This window comes from Prionailurus viverrinus, chromosome C2 (genome assembly GCF_022837055.1).
Source record: "Prionailurus viverrinus isolate Anna chromosome C2, UM_Priviv_1.0, whole genome shotgun sequence".
In the NCBI taxonomy this organism is placed as follows: Eukaryota; Metazoa; Chordata; class Mammalia; order Carnivora; family Felidae; genus Prionailurus; species Prionailurus viverrinus.
This window is the reverse complement of record NC_062569.1, coordinates 78,373,425-78,389,990: the sequence shown is the minus strand read 5'-3', so window position 1 is coordinate 78,389,990 and position 16,566 is coordinate 78,373,425. Positions and strand designations below refer to the sequence as shown.

Sequence of the window (16,566 nt, the reverse complement as noted above, 5' to 3'; positions counted from 1 at the left end):
AGCTGATTAACATATACATCATCTGATGTAGTTCACCTTTTGTGTGTATATACGTATGGTGAGAACACTTAAAATCTAGTCTTCTAGCAAATTTCAAGTATGCAATACAGTATTATTAACTATAAGCACCATGATGTACATTAGATCCCCAGGACTTGTTCGTCTTATAACCAAAAACTTCTACCCTCTGACCAGCATCCTCCATTGTGCCCACCTCGCAGCCTCTGGTAACTACCCTTCTGCTTTCTGCTTTGGTGAGTTAGACCTTTTTAGATTCCACGTATAATGAGATCATATGGTATTTGTTATACATCTCCCCTTAAGCACCCCCTCCCCACCTGAGGTCTGGAGGTCTTTATTTAAATCTTTAAAAAAAATTTTTTTTAATGTTTATTATTTTTTTTTGAGAGAGAGAGAAACAGAGTGTGAGAGGCAGAGAGGCAGAGAGGGGAGACACAGAATCCGAAGCAGGCTTCAGGCTCTGAGCTGTCGGCACAGAACCCAATGCGGGGCTCGAACCCACAAATGGTGAGATCATGACCTGAGTTGGACACTTAACGGACTGAGCCACCCTGGTATCCCTGGAGGTCTTTATATTTTAATCTAGAGCTAGTCATTTAGGAAGTTCTTTTGCTGCAATCCGACTGAGTTCCTGGATTCTCCTAGTCTGCATAGTTTCTTTCAAATGACTCCATTTACCTTTGTTTCCTTTCACCTGAGGATGCTGCTTCTCTGATCACCCAGGGACCCAAGCTTGGTGGCCCAGGACGAGTCATACCCTGCCCTGCACTCCCGGGCCAAAGAGTCGTAAGCTTCTACCTCTGCTTGTCAGTTCTTTGGCGATTGTTGGTGTGTGTGTGTGTGTGTGTGTGTGTGTGTGTGTGTGGTGTGGGGGAAGGAGGCTGGGCTCCAAGTGACAGCACAAATCTCAAATGATCTCAAGGTAAGGCACAGCTTACTCACCGTCCTGGTGACCTCGGTTACACGGTACAACACAAACTGGTTGCCACTTTGGTTTCTACTGTTATATTTCTTCAGAGCAGTGTCCACAGCCTTGAATAGGTCTTCATCATCGCAATCGATTTCTTGTGAGAAGGACTCCTCGGTTAAGCTTGGTAGCAGCCTAGAGCAAAGGAAAAGCACAGCAATTAATTTCATGATTTAGCAGTCTCCCTCCAGGAGCTGAGGGATGGTTTCACCAAGATCCGGGCGCCAACTTGAATGGTGATTTTAGCTATTCTCAACCCTTTATCTCCCCTGTGCTTTCCTCTCTCTGCCTCAGCACTCTGTGTCCTGGTGAACTCCTGCTTTCTTATACTATCTGCCCTATTTCCAAAGGACAAATGGCTCTGTTGGGTTGGTTATCCAAGCAGATTTCAGGCTAAAACATTGCAACACTGAGGTTATTGGCCCGCTTGTTTGCATTCAGGAAGCACGTGGGAGCACAGAACACATTTCCAGGTGATTGCACAATGTTGTATTACAAAGCAGAACAGAAAGCAATGAAGGAGGAGGAGAAAACACCAACCACATCTGTTATTCCCTGCCCCAAATGACTTTCCCAAAGCTGTTTCTGAGGGTCACTACATGGGACAACAATGCAACAGTGAGTACAATGCACAGATACCTTTCAATAGTTTCTTTGCAAGATTTCTAGCTGCCAAAAAGCATGTTGCTAACAATCACATGGCATGTCTGAGGAGCCCATGCGCATGGGGATAAGTCTCATACCAGCACACCGGCAAAACTTAAAATAAAATATGTGCATCCTATCTGGTTTCTGGTCAGGTCTCCACTCAGTTACATTGGTTTCGGAAAGAAGAATGCTCCCAAGGGTGGAGGAGACAGGAGAGAAGCAGAAGAAGAGATGAATTGAGTGAAGTCCTGTGTCCCCTATCCTGCCTTGTTTTTTAAAAAAATTTTAATGTTTATTTTTGAGAGAGAGAGGGAGACAGAGTACAAGCAGGGGAGGGGCAGAGAGAGAGGGAGACACAGGATCTGAAGCAGGCTCCAGGCTCTGAGCTGTGAGTGCGGAGCCCAACGCGGGGCTCGAACTCATGAACTGCGAGAGCATGACCCGAGCCAAAGTAGGACACACAACGGACCGTGCCACCCAGATGCCCCGCTATTTCTTTTTTTAAAGTTTATTTATTTTGAGAGAGAGCGAGTGCGTGGGCAGAAAAGAGGCAGAGAGAGGGAGGGAGAGAATCCCAAGCAGGCTCCACACTGGCAGAGCATAGCCCAACACACAGCTGGATAAGGGGACAACACGGGGCTCGATCCCACAAACTGTGAAATTCATGACCTGTGGGAATTCATAATTCCCACAAACTGTGAAATATCAAGAGTTGGTCACCCAACTGACTGAGGCACCTGGGTGGCCACCTTGCTTCTTGTTTCTGATGTGGTGGATATGGGTGTCTACTCATCAAGCCTAAGGAAACTTTCCGATCAACTCCAAATTCCGATTCCAACTACTCCTGGATTGTGCACCATTAGAAATGTCCTCACTTTCCCAACCTCAGCATCTTTGTGGCCCCTCCTTCTTCTCAACCTAAGAACTTACCCATGTTTCTTTCAGCCTTAGTTTTTTGTTTTTTTACTATACACGTCCTGCCCCAACACACACACACCAATCTACCTTCTGCCATTACTACACAGCTGAAACTGCTTCAGTAAGTCAGGAAGAGAGCCCTTTAAAAAAATATATGTTTATTTATTTTTTAAATGTTTATTTATTTATTTTAAGGGGGAGAGGGGCAAAGAGAGAGGGAGAGAGAGAATCCCAAGCAGGCTCCATGCTGTCAGCACAGAGCCAGATGCTGGCTGGATCTCATGAACCATGAGATCATGACCTGAGCTGAAATCAAGCGTTGGACACTTAACCAACTGAGCCACCCAGGCGCCCCAAGCCTGAAGTCTTACTAGCCTGTGTCTAAATGCTTGAGCCCTGAGTTGGGAAGAAAGGAAAAGAAAGAGGACTTGAGTGCGGAAAACAAGAGTCCTCCGGCACCAAAATGAATAAAGAGAAGTTACCCGAAACTAGAGCCTCCCTAGCCCAGGGAGAAGATAGGAGAAAAACAGAGGGCCCTGGAATTCCTGAAGCAGAGAACACCTCTGTCCTGCTTTCTGAGCATGCAACCTGGAGGGCAGCAAGATTCCAGGGAGAGAACAGCCATACAGTATCTCTTGGCAGTCATGTTCATTAGCAGTCTTGCAGGGACCCTTATATCCTCAGTTTGATACAGTAATATGAGATAAACTAGACCCAGAGAGGGATGGGAACAGGCTAGGAGGAATTCCTCAGCAGGAGAGAACTGGTGAACCAATGATGAAGAATCAGACCTCCTTCTTGTGCCCACCACCCAAACACCTGGGCACTACATGAAATTCAAGAACTGTGGCATGACTTTGTGTGGAGAGTAGTGGGGTCAGGAGAGTCCAAGAAGGACTGAGGTTAAGTTTCCTATTAGCCTACTAGGATGGCAGACTGAAACGGAAATTAATTTGTTCTGAAAATAAGGTGATATTTTGGGGCGCTTGGGTGGCTTTGTTGGTTAAGTATCTGACTTCGGCTCAGGTCATGATCTCATGGTTTGTGAGTTCAAGTCCCATGTCAGGCTCTCCACTGACAGCTCAGAGCCTGGAGCCTGTTTCAAATTCTGTATCTCCCTCTCTCTCCCCTCTGTGTTCTCTCTCTCTCTCTCTCTCTCTCTCTCTCTCCCTCCCTCCCTCCCCCACCCCTCTCAAAAGTAAATAAACATTTTTAAAAATTTCCTAATTAGCCTACTAGGATGGTGGCATGAAATGGAAATTACTTTGTTCTGAAAATAAAGTGATGTTTCTTGTGCACCTGAATTTATGGTAACGCCAGCTATAGCATAAGTACTCATAGAGGAAAGACTCTAGAATTAAAAGAATTAAGTCCAGGGAAGAAAGAGGATCGGAGATTTGCTACAAGGATTTGGGGGCCAGTGACTTGTAGCACTGAGATCTTTCCTTTCCATTTGTCTCTCTCTTCTCATGCTATCTCCTCCCCTACCCACATTTTGCCCCACCCTGAGTATGAAAGTGAGATTAAAATAACTTGAATTTCACATTCATTGTTGGTCATATTTTTTTTTATTTATGGTTCTAATTCAGAACATTAATTTTTCCCCATCGAGGAAATCAGATTTTGGAAGCGTATATGCAAAAAACTTCAAGACTTGTGAAAACTCACTCTTGAATATCCCTGGGCATGATTCAGAGGCTGACTGAGGGAAGGGCTGAATCTTTGGGTTTAGAGCATTGCTGTGGTCTGGCAATGAGAAGCTAGGAAAATTGGCTTCCGGAAGAGGAAGAACTTCACCTTTCTTTAGTGGAGAGAGTCGGTAAATATATCCAATTTGTCTCCAGTGGAAGGGAAAGTGTCTCTTACCTGGACTTCTTTGTTCTGAGTGCCTAGATGGTGGGCCATGATGGTGGTGATGGTGATCTTGGGGATCCTCACTATGCGGTGGTGGGTCACAAGGTCCATGGTCAAGGAAATCATGGCCATGGGGATGGTGTCCATGGGGATGGTGTCCATGGGGGTGATGTCTATGGGGGTGATGCCCATGAGGAGGGTGTCTGTGGGGATGGTGTCCATGGGGGTGATGTCTATGGGGGTGATGTCCATGAGGAGGGCGTCCGTGGGGATGGTGTCCATGGGGGTGATGCCCATGAGGAGGGGGTCCGTGGGGATGGTGCTTACTCGAACTATGATTATGAGGGTGTCCGTGGGTCCTATTGGTGCCAAAATGGGGATGATGACATTTTAACTCTGGAACAGGCGAAACTTGGGGGGCTTCTGCCTGAAATGGTGGTCTGTCTGTTTGACTTTTGTCTTCTAGAGGAGGAAGACATCCAAGTTCCTGTGGCTTGTGGGGATGGTGGTGATCTCTAAATTCATCAGGCTTAAATGGAGGCTTGCCAGCAGGAGAATGCTCATGCCCCCCAGGGTGGAGGGGATGGCCGAAATGCTGTTGTATGCCACTGATGTTTCTACCATTCTATTAAAGCATACAGAAAAGTGAATATTATTACAGAACACAAAAGAAGTTAGATGCACAACTTGATTTAGACCTAGGGCCTGCAGACTTTGTATTCCACAATTCCACTTTTAAAAATAGGATAGCAAAAACAGTATTCTCAAGCTTTTATCCCCCCAAGTTGACACTTGAAATACAAAGACTATCATCTACCGTCATCATTATTTCACAATAGTAATATTTTGATAACACAAGAGTCAGAAAGATAATCTCAGAGTAAAGAGTGGTTCTTCAGATGGAATAAATGTTGTATTAGGAAACGGTATTTATTATCCCCATTTTTCTCATTTCAGCATAAAATGGTGAAATTATATTCTAGATGGTATTCATCTGTAGATCAACATTTGGAAAACTAGTGCCTTATACTTAATAACCTCAACAGAGTTCTGAGGCTTTATGGTATAAGCATCTCTTAGTCTTAAAGGATGAGTACTTCACCTCTTCCCTCTCCTCCTTCTTCAGATTTTAATTAAAAAAAAAAATCTGTGGATGCGATGCCTGGATGGCTCAGTCAGTTAAGCATCTGACTTCAGCTCAGGTCATGATCTCACAGTTCATGAGGTCGAGCCCCACGTCAGGCTCTGTGCTGACAGCTCGGAGCCTGGAGCCTGCTTCAGATTCTGTGTCTCCCTCTCTCTTCCCCTCCCCTGCTCGTGATCTTTCTCTCAAAGAATAAACATTAAAAAAAATTGTTTTTAAAGCTGTAGAGCCATGTTCACGGTGACAAACCTGTCACGCCCCTCCCCCATTTTGTTTTTTGGTCTGGCATATGGACATTTGGATTATTTTCAGGTTTTTTGCTGACGTGAAAAGCACTGTAATGAATGCCTTGGTATAGAACAAAGCTTTCTGGCACAGATGTGAAATATTGCTTTGTGCCTCAGTTTATGTATCTTTATATAATATGTTTGAGGCTAATTCATTCCTCTTAGGCTCTATGCTTAATAATAAAAGTTAGAAATTATTTTTATTTATTTATTTTTTTAAGGTTTTTTTTTGACGTTTATTTATTTTTGAGACAGAGAGAGACAGAGCATGAATGGGGGAGGGTCAGAGAGAAGGAAACACAGAATCTGAAACTGGTTCCAGGCTCCGAGCTGTCAGCACAGAGCCCGATGCGGGGCTCAAACTCACGGACTGCGAGATCATGACCTGAGCCGAAGTCAGCTGCTTAACCGACTGAGCCACCCAGGTGCCCCAAGAAATTATTAAGTCTCAGCACTGGTGCCTTAACTATAAGGGCCATTTTCATATTCATTAGAGGGTGACTGAATTGGTTATGATTTTTACTTTACGAATCTTACCTCTCCCCAGTTCTTGGAATTTTTTTATGCTTTTTGTGTCATACCAGCAATAGTACCCCTTCCCCAGGGACCTATTCTCCCTGTATTTCCTTTCAGCCACCTCTCACCTCTCTGCCTCTCTCTTTCTCTTTCTCCCCTCCACCCCCAGAGCTATAACAACAAAATACGCTCTGTGTCTGAAAATATTTCTTAGTCTGGCCTGCTTCTGATAAGGACTCCTTAGGCAACCCACCTCCAAGTTGAAGACTTCACAGTTTATGGCAATGTCATTTGGGGTTTCCAAGTCTGAGACTCCTACATCATAGGACAAATCTGCTCTGCAGAATCCAAAGGCCTATAAAGAAGAGAGAAGCCTGTTAGGGTGTGTATGTGTGTATTCGTGTGAGTGTCTATTTCTGTGCAGCCGGTATGAAGGTTCCCAGCTATAGTTGTAAACTTTCAGACATCTGGGAAAGCAAAAGAGCTTTAGAACAATCAGGGTACTATTATCAAATTTCTCCACTAATTATTTAATAATCTTTCCTAGAAGAAAGTGCAGGTTCCAAAGTGTCTCACTTCAGGTTGCCGTGGTTTTCTTCCCTGAGTGGTGACCCGTGCTGAGCTTTCCCACGGGGGTCAGTGAGGAAACCACATCATTGATGCCCTGCCTTAGGCCAACCCTTCTGCACCGAAGACCCAAATTGCCTGTGCCTAGAGAGAATTAAGAGCGGTGTAGAAGAGGGATTTGTATACAACTTTATCCAGTCCCTTGAAGGAAAGTATTGGAAAGGAAGGAACCAGTATGAAAATGGCTTGCGGGACCCTGTCAAAGTAACCATCCGCGGGCCTTACTGGGAGTACAGAGGCTACCGCTGGCTTGCACCCCTATGCCCCAGAGTCTCCTAAACCCAGCTGTCAGAGGTAGACTAGGACAAGAAGAAATGCTTTTCTAGAAGAGACAGATAATCACTGAGGTCTGAGAATAGTTTTGCAGTCAGACAGGCCTATGTTAATTCTGGCTTCACCATTTATTAGTTGTGTGAGTTCAGGCAAATTCCTTAAAATTTCTAAAATCCAGTCTTTGTAAAATGGGCCCAATACTAACTATCTTTGGGATGTGGGAGGGCTTAATTAAATGAGATTATGCTGCAAAACACTTAACATTGAGACCCCTCTTTTCCAGCTGCCATGTTTCTGCATGGCATCACCCACACCAAGATTATTAAGGACTTGTTGAAGAAGGGAGTGGGAGAGGGAGGTGTCTTTTCTGGTGGCCACTGAGCAAGATTCTAGAACTGCTTCAGGCAGGAATGTTGAACAGCCAGAAAAGGAACTAATGAATGAATGCTTCCTTGCTTTTGACCCTAGAGAGCCTGTTGTTAAACCTCAGGATTATCCTGGCCTTGAAATCAGAAGGCCATTGTTAAAATCCTATGTCCTAACATTTTCTAGCTAAGTGCCCTGGGGTTAAGTGGTTAACCTTCTAGGGGTGCCTGGGTGGCTCAGTCCGTTGAGCCTCTGACTTCGGCTCAAGTCATGATCTCAACGGTTCGTGAGTTCGAGCCCCGCATCAGGCTCTGTGCTGACAGCTCGGAGCCTGGAGCCTGCTTTGGATTCTGTGTCTCCCTCTCTCTCTGCCCCTCCCCCACTCATGCTCTGTCTCTCTCTCTCTCTCTCTCTGTCAAAAATAAATAAAAACTTTAAAAAAAATTTTTTAAAAAGTGGTTAAACTTCTAGGCTGTTCTGTCCCAGGGAAATGGAGGCAGGCGTTTGCTTCTCCTCAGCAGGGTTGTTACAGGGATCCAATGAAGCAATAGTATACATGTAAACTACACACAAATGCTGAGTATTATTAATAAGATATTTCAGCAGATACAGGAGTATCCATTTATAAGTGATTAGGAGAAAAAAGCCCACTGCATTGAGCCTTAGGAGAACTGGATTCTAATCTCAGCTTGGTTATGAACACTGGGCAAGACACTTTGCTGATCCTCAGCTCCACATTTGTCACATGGGGCCACTGTGAGGAATAAATGAGATGAAGAGAACACAGGCACCCACTGATGTGTAGGCTCTTAATATAAGCCGGTTATTAGTTTTAGCTAAGTCTTTAATCCTAACGGGTTAGAAAAAACCTCAGTGTTAAGTTTAAGTGTGGTGTATATTGTAAAATCACAGTCTCATGATTCACTCAACTCCTCTGTGCCTCAGTTTCTCCATCTCTAAGTCAGAGATAAAAATAAGACCTACCTTATTGAGTGGTTGGGGGGTTAATAACATATGTGTAAAGCACTTGGACAGGTTCCTGGCACATAGTAGGTGGTCTCTAAATGTTACCTAGTATTTCACAGACATTTATTATACTCACATTATAGTGCCTGGGAAAATGGCGGCTACTGGAGCAGTTCCTCACAGAGAAGTCCACGTAGTAATTGGTTCTTTCCCCTCCTCTCTAGAAGAAATTGGATCAAAGCAGTTTCAGGAACATAACAATTAAAAAAGAAAAAAAAAAGCAGTAGATACCTGCTATCCAATATGCTATAAAGCACTGTGGGGATTTAAAATCACCAACATGTGCTATTTTTCTTATGACCACTGCCTTTAAAAAAATTTATCACAAATAAAATATATTTTTATTTAAAAAAATTTTTTTAATGGTTATTTATTTTTGAGACAGAGAGAGACACAGCATGAGCAGGGAAGGGGCAGAGAGAGAGGGAGACACAGAATGTGAAGCAGGCTCCAGGCTCTGAGCTGTCAGCACAGAGCCTGACGCGGGGCTCGAACTCACGAACTGTGAGATCATGACCTGAGCCGAAGTCAGACACTTAACCGACTGAGCCACCCAGGCTCCCCAATAAAATATATTTTTAAAGGGGCACCTGAGTGGCTCAGTTGGTTGGGTATCCAACTCTTGATTTCAGGCTCAGGTCATGATCTCATGAGATTGAGCTCCAAGCTGGGTGTGGAGCCTGCTTAAGATTCTCTCTCCCCCTCTCCCTCTGCCCGTTCCCTGCTAAAGTGTGAGCAAGCATGGGTTTGCTTTCTCTCTCTCTCTCTCTTTCTCTCAGTCTCTCTCTCTCTCTCTCTCTCTCTCTCTCTCTCTCAAAAAATACTGTTTCATTGAAAAGGGCAAATAATATAGACATAATCAAGCATAGTGAAAAATCACCTTTCCTGTACCCGATCTCTTCTTCCCAAAGGTACCACTACCACCTACTTGAGGGGTTTCTCGTAGCCTTTTCCTAAATATGTCGCCCATGTACCCATATATCTAATTAACATAAATGGGCTCAGAGTCCAAGTGTTGTCTCTAACTTGCTTTTCCCCTTAGAAACTCTTCCCAATGCATACGGATCCAAGACATTCCCTTTACTAATTGTGCTATATTCCTTCCATTCCTTCCATTCCATTCAGTAGCTGTTCATACTCCCCACAACCCCAAAAATTAAAAAAAAACCACAGGAAAGCAGTGTCTTTGGTATCTCTTGCCTACGGAGGCTGCCACAGGGACCTCAGTTTGAAAGTAGCGCGACACGTGAGGCCAGTGGAGAGGGCCAGGGCCGCTGGGTCTGCGCCTGCCAGGCCGGAGCTGGGCCCTCAGACGCTAGCTGACGTGAGGGGACACTCACCGCTCTGGCAACTCTCTCCACTCGGTCCACTCTGAAAAAGGCAAAATCTCCATTCTCTCTTTTGTACTTCTCCAAGGCTTTGTTGGCTTGGTCTCTATAAGGCTGAGTGTCCTCAAAGAAGTCAAAGAGTACAGGGCTGTCTTTGGTATTGGCCAGTGCCGAAGAGACTGGAGAAAGAAGATGGCAGCCTTCCATTACCAGAGGGTTGGAAATGGCAATGTCCATACTGGGATTTCATATGTATAAGCATGTGGGCAAGAAAAACAATAGCTTCCGTTTTACAGATGGGTACATTGAGGGTTGGAGAAGCAATTTAGAATTGCTTTAGAATTAATTTAGAATTAATTAGCATTTGAACATATGACCATACCAGAACTTGTGGTGCAGTTAAAATCATTCAGTCTAAGATCCTGAGATTCATTCAAATATGTAGCTATTACCTTACACTGTCCGATCACCTGTAAGAAAGAGGGAATTATGTCATCGCGCACTGCCTTTGTCGGGTTGAATGTGAGGGGACAAAAAGTGATGTCACATACTCCTACTATCCATGAGAATCCACCTTAGTTTTCTCTCACCAAGTCCTCTCTCAAAACCTGTATTTTCTTAGTCTGTTTCTGTGGGCTGGGTGCTATATACGTCCAAAACCCTCACGAGAGCCAGGGAGAAACTGTTTAAACAGACCATGGCCATATCCCAAACATTTTCAAGGGAAAACAGTGCTAAAACTCCTCGGTAGGTAAACGTCTTATTTTCTAGAACTGAAATTTGATATACGTGCTTATTCATCTTCTTGCTCTCTTCCTGTGGCGGAGAACCTGGCATCTGAGTACCCACGTGCAATATGGAGAACGAGACCCTGTTCCTCAAGGCAACTACTCTTACTCCCCTCGGCTATTCCTGCCAACGAGGCCAGTCTTCATAGGGCACAGTCACAGGTTCGTATGTTCTCAGACACGTGGACTCTCAGGGCCTGAACCCTTAAAGTGCAGGTACCCCAACCCCCTCCTGTTATTTTACAGCTGAGGAGGCAAAAGTCTAGACACTTGAGGTGATTTTCCCAAGGTCTCACAGCTGGGCATGTTATCCCAAGGGACCACAATCCCCAGTGACTCAGCCTGAACTGGGAATCCCAGGAATGACTCTCAAGAGACTTTACTCAAGGTCAACATAGTCTTCACGAGTCAAGAGGCAGGATCTGCCCTTCCTTGTTCACTCTGTTAGCGCAGGCATGCTGCTGCCCTGAGTAAACAGAATAGACAGAAGTCTAGAATGATACAAGTTCAAAGTACCCTGTTTACTTACAATCTCAGATACACGCTTAGAAAGAGCTGGGTCACAGTCATCCCAGTGTTTCCTGGATAGGACTGGGCAGTCTGATTCTTTCACATCTAAGACTAAATAATAGACAGCTGTAGATTCCTGAGGAATACCGGAAGAACAACATGTGAGTAGCATGTGGGAGCCTAGTGCTTTTTCAATAAAAGCAATCTCTTTATTTCTTTTTATTTTTTAACATTTATTCATCTTTGAGAGACAGAGAGAGACAGAGCATGAGCGGGGAAGGGGCAGAGAGAGAGGGAGACACAGAATCCGAAGCAGGTTCCAGGCTCTGAGCTGTCAGCACAGAGCCCGACGCGGGGCTCGAACTCACGAACCGCGAGATCATGACCTGAGCTGAAGTCGGACGCTCAATGGACTGAGCCACCCAGGCGACCCGCAATCTCTTTATTTCTTAAAGAGAATTCCTGCTTCTCTCCAAATCATCACAGATGTCCTACCTTTGTGTCATTTGATCTACTTCTTTTGAATAAATAGCTTCAAAGAGTTACTTCCAAATGTTCTTTTTCACTGGTCATGATGTTGCTTCTGCCCACGAGCTTTAAAAAGCAACCACTGAGCAGCAGTGTGGGTTTGGGTGGAGGTGTTGAAGGTGCAGGCCCAGAATTATAAGTGATGACAGCCTCCGATCTGTATGTGCAGTTGTGTCCTCTTGCCCAGCTCTATTCCTGAACTTGGATTGTTTTGCCTTGATTTCAACCTGCCCAAAGCTTAAACGCACTGTCTTCTCCTACAAGCTGTCTCTCTCTCTCAACTTCCCCTGCCTGTTGTCCGAGGCGTCATTAATGACTTATTGCCGTAGTCCCTGGCTTAGAAATGTGAGGGTGACCTTGATTTCTTTCCTTTGCTTTTACTTTCCAGGAGCCAGGCGTTCAGCGGCCTTTCTTTGAAATGTCTCGTGTCTTTTCTTCATTCTCCCTGCTCTGATGTCCATTGCGTGGGGCTGGTCCTCATTGCCTCTTTCCTGAGCACAAATGGCTTCCTAGTTCATGTCTCCTGTGTCCATCTCCCCAGGCACACCGCCCCCCCCCTCCTCACCCACCCACACACCCTCCTGCCATCACTCAGAGGCCGCACTGTGCCAATTTGTCCTGTGCCTGCATGTGTCACAGAGAACCCGGAATGGGACTCACGGTCACTAAATTGCCGGTTGGACCCTAAATTCCTGAAACCCCTCTTGTTCTCTGCAACCTGTGGTGCCTCTCATACCAGCAACAAGTGGAAATTTCTCTGCTTCTGTGGGGCCCCATAGTCTGTCCTCCTAGATTTCAGTGGTTTCACCAAAGGGTAGGTTTTTTGGGGGTGGGGTGGGGTGGGGTGGGGTGGGGTGGGGAGAGAGCCCTCCTTCCGTTAATCTCTTTCAAGGCCTCAGATCCACTCCAAACAAGCATATAATCTTATTAAGTGAAAACAGTAGGCTCTCTTTGCTTCACGATAAGCCTACAGTCAGTCTTCCGACCTGCTAACTGCTCCAAAGCCCACAAAAAACTTCCAGAACACTCCATTCCCGCTGCATTCAATTATTCCCTGACACTCCCCTTCCTCATTCCCTGTCTACATCCTTCTCCCAACCAATTTTAAAAGCTCTCCTTCCATTAGGTTACTTCTGCGTCTATACCACTTGATTGCTAGAATGTGTCCCGTCTTAACGCAGTTTGCCTGTGTGTGTACGTGAGCTGATGATTATTTCCTTGAGGGTGCTGCCGACACCTTATTCTAATTCGCCTCTCCTGGTACTTACTGTTTGAGTTGGCTCGGCATACATGCTTATAAGTACCTACAAACTGATTCATAATTAAGGAGATATTAATAGCAAATGTTAGTTTGAAGGCATCCCTCCCCCCAAAAAAACCCCAACAGTGTAGAGGAGCAGCAGAAACGAAACCAGAAACCCTACCCAGAGCCATTTCATTGTGCAAGGCAGTAAGCGTGGGGCCCGACAGCACGTTTGCCCCTGGGGCCTGGTCTCCCAGCTCAGCTCTACCACAGGCAGTTCCTCACCACTTTGTCCAAATGGGCATCAGCGACCCGCAGCAACTGGAAAAGGTAGCCTTTCCACCGTCCTTTATTGATCAGGTCTAACACTTTCCTGGCCAAGGGCTCAGTAGCGTCGCAGTCTGTGGGACGCAGAGCGCAGGAATTCTGCAGCGTGAAGAAGGGGATGAGAAGCAGGGCTGCGGTGAAGGCTCTCATCTTGTTAAAACGTGGAAACCATCCCTTGCTTATACAGACTTTCTGAAGATACACACACATGCACACACGATTGATTAAACAAAGTGTTTATGTATTTCTGTTGTGTAACTGGGGAGGGTCACCTTGACCCCTGGTTAAAATACCTGCCAACAGGCTGTAAATGATTAGTGGGTCCTGAGGACAGAAAGTCGAGACATGCCACTGGTGGGTGGGTGGACTTGTGATCTGCACAAAATCTGGATTTTTCTAGTAGTAATGGCGGCGGAGTGTGTTTTGGTGCCTAGGCACTGTTTACCTTGGTGTGTGGGTGGGATTGGAAGTAAAGCAGGTTTCCTTCCTCTGCCTGCCGATCGCCGCCAGAAATCTCCCCATCATCGCTCCCCTGTTCGGATTATGTCCCCAACGTCCTCAGTAGAATGCAGCTGCATTATTTAAGGGAGGTAACACGTTAAACTCCTAATACCATAAAAGGAACTGAATTCTGAATAAGATGGAAGGATTAAACAGCTGTTACTTTGGAGTCAGATCTGAAGTTCAAACCTGCCCTGTTACTCTTAGTGTGTGATGCTGGGTAAGCTATAAAACCTCTCTGATTCTTAATTTTCTCATTTGCAAAATGGGGATTCATCCCTTTTGGCTGGATCGTGTGATACTTAAATAGAAAACACAGATAAAGGAACCACGACACGTCTTGGCACAGATTCAGGTACTGAATGCATGATGCTACGTAGTCTTGTTATTATCACCACTGGTGTGTCTGAGAAGAAGTTGGGGACGCCCCAACTTGTCATTCACGATTCTCAGTGGCCCCCTAAGCGTGCTAAAGAGAACTGGGTCATGTGGAAGAGAATGGTCGTGAGGGTAGTAGTCAAGCAATTGGATGCCCATCTCTAGAAGGGGTTGGGTGGGCCATACCTGGGAGGGACTCAGAATGGCCTTAAGCTGATATCGCACCCCCATCCCTCCAGAGAAACAATGTAGCTGTATGTACTCTTCTTACCAGCAGCTGACCGACATCAGAAAGGACCAGAGGGACTTAGCCGAGGTTCCCTCCTGAGACTAGTGCCTTAAACAGAAGCTCCCCACTCTCCGCTCCCTCTGCAGGGAATGTCCGTAAAGGCCATAGTAATAGTTCTCATACTAGAATCACCTGAGGGGCTTTTAAAAATCCTCGTGTTCAGGCCTCTCCCCGGAGCAATTAAATCAGGATCTCTTGGAACGGACCCAGGTACTGGTGCTTTGAAAACTTCCAGGTGATTCCAATGTGCATTCACGGTTGAGAACCACTGGGCTCTAAACAGATCCTGAATAGAGAGAAAGACTTGAAAGAGAGAGAGAGAGGGAAGGGAGAAGGTATGTGAAAAGCAAGGCCTCACTTCCCAGAGTCCCAGGTTGGTTCAGCAAAGTACTAAAAACACGTTGTGAGTTACGCTTGACATTGAACCTTTAATGTTAGCGACCCTAGCTTTTGAATACCGAAACAGGACCTCTTCAGTGAAATGTAGAATGACAGAAATAGTCTGGAATCTGGCTAACGTGTTACTAAGGGGCTCTAACCTGTGGTGGGGCTGGGGGAAGTCTATCGATGAACACAAAAACGTATGTTTCAATGAGCCGAGCTCCTTCATTAAGGCTTCTATTCTTGCTGTACTGGCCACCCCCAGTATGGAGTGCCCTCAGGGAGCTAAATGCTGGTGGAGGGAAAGGCAGGACGTGGAAAGGCCCCCACAATGAAGATAAGCTTTTCCTAACAGTAGTTTTGCTGAGATTAAGGCATGCTCACGAAAGCAGCGGACATCCTTTCCCCCCACCTTCACTGAACCTTAAAGGGTTATCCAATGCTAGTGATGCATTGTATTTCTTGCTAGACCCTGACTGAGACAGGGTCTAAGACTCCAAATGATGCCTCTCCTTAATCGTTTTTCCTTCCTAAAGGATGCAGCTAAGAGTAACAGCATGTGAATATTGTCTACTGCTCTTAAACAAATGCTGTCAAGGCACAGAGGTGACTCTCCAAGAAACACCTGCCGGGATGGAAGACAACTGTTACTCTGCAAATCCTCTGTTGTGTTAGCTTTGCTAGAGCTTCCATAAAAAAGTACCGTAAACTGAGTGGTTTAAATGACAGAAATTGATCTTCTCACAATCCTGGAGCCTAGAAGTCCAAGGTCAAGGTTAGTCTCTTCTGAGGCCAAGCTCTCCTTGGCCACATTTTCTCTGTGTCCCCACATGGTTTTGCTCGTATGCTCATCTGTGTCCTGATCTCTTCCTACAAGGATACCTGTCATGTCGGACTGGGGCCCGCCCTAATGATTTCATTTTAACAAAGTTACCTTTTTAAAGATCTATATCCAAATATAATCACGTTCCGAGGTACTGGGGGTTAGGACTTCAGTATATGAATACTGGGGAAACAATTCAACCCATTAATGCCTGTCAAACTTCAAAAGATATGTGTGTAATGTATATGCAGGTGTTACATATATTTGTGTAAACATATATACACACATAATATACATATATGTGTATATTTTATATACATATTTTTAAGTTTATTTATTTTGAGAGAGAGAGAGAATGAGCTGGGGAGGGGCAGACAGAGAGGGAGAGAGAGAATCCCAAGCAGGCTTGGTGCTGTCGGTGCAGAAACTGATGCAAGACTCGATCTCATCAACTGTGAGATCATGACCTGAGCTGAAGTCAAAAGTTGGACGCTTAACCGACTGAACCACCCAGGCACCCCTACCCTACAAGTATTATTTTTTAAGTGAAAAAAATTGAGAATGAATGTTGTTGGGCCCTTGATTTCCACTCTGAGCAAAACTATTAATGGAATCAGAAAGCTTCCCATCTTTGGAGCAGTGTTTGCTTCCCTCCAGGCCCAGCCATAGGCCACAGACTCTGTATTCCAACAGTGAAGGTAAGTGAGTCTATCAAGTTCTGGGGAGTGGAGACTATTCAAACAGGTAAGAAAGAAACAAGATTCCACCCTCAGGCCGAAGGCTGTGCAGACAATATCTGACCAATACTTGCTGCTGAAATAAT

General features: G+C 45.3%; 2 protein-coding genes across 3 annotated transcripts in view; both read right to left on the bottom strand.

Annotated features, from left to right (window-relative positions):
* KNG1 (kininogen 1) overlaps positions 1-1,366 on the bottom strand; it is a 28,063-nt gene extending 26,697 nt beyond the window's left edge. For both annotated transcript variants that reach the window (XM_047876574.1, XM_047876575.1), the window contains exon 1: positions 964-1,366. In XM_047876574.1, the coding sequence (XP_047732530.1) occupies positions 964-1,158 (195 nt within the window). In that variant the 5' untranslated portion in view covers positions 1,159-1,366. The remainder of the gene's footprint in view (positions 1-963) is intronic.
* Positions 1,367-4,139: 2,773 nt separating this feature from the next.
* HRG (histidine rich glycoprotein) lies at positions 4,140-13,581 on the bottom strand. The gene is made up of 7 exons (XM_047874130.1): positions 13,330-13,581; positions 11,293-11,409; positions 10,358-10,445; positions 9,988-10,154; positions 8,724-8,807; positions 6,609-6,710; positions 4,140-5,033 (listed from the first exon to the last, which is right to left on the bottom strand). The coding sequence occupies exons 1-7, from the start codon at positions 13,579-13,581 to the stop codon at positions 4,140-4,142; spliced, it is 1,704 nt and encodes a 567-aa protein (XP_047730086.1).
* Between the last annotated feature and the right edge of the window lie 2,985 nt (positions 13,582-16,566).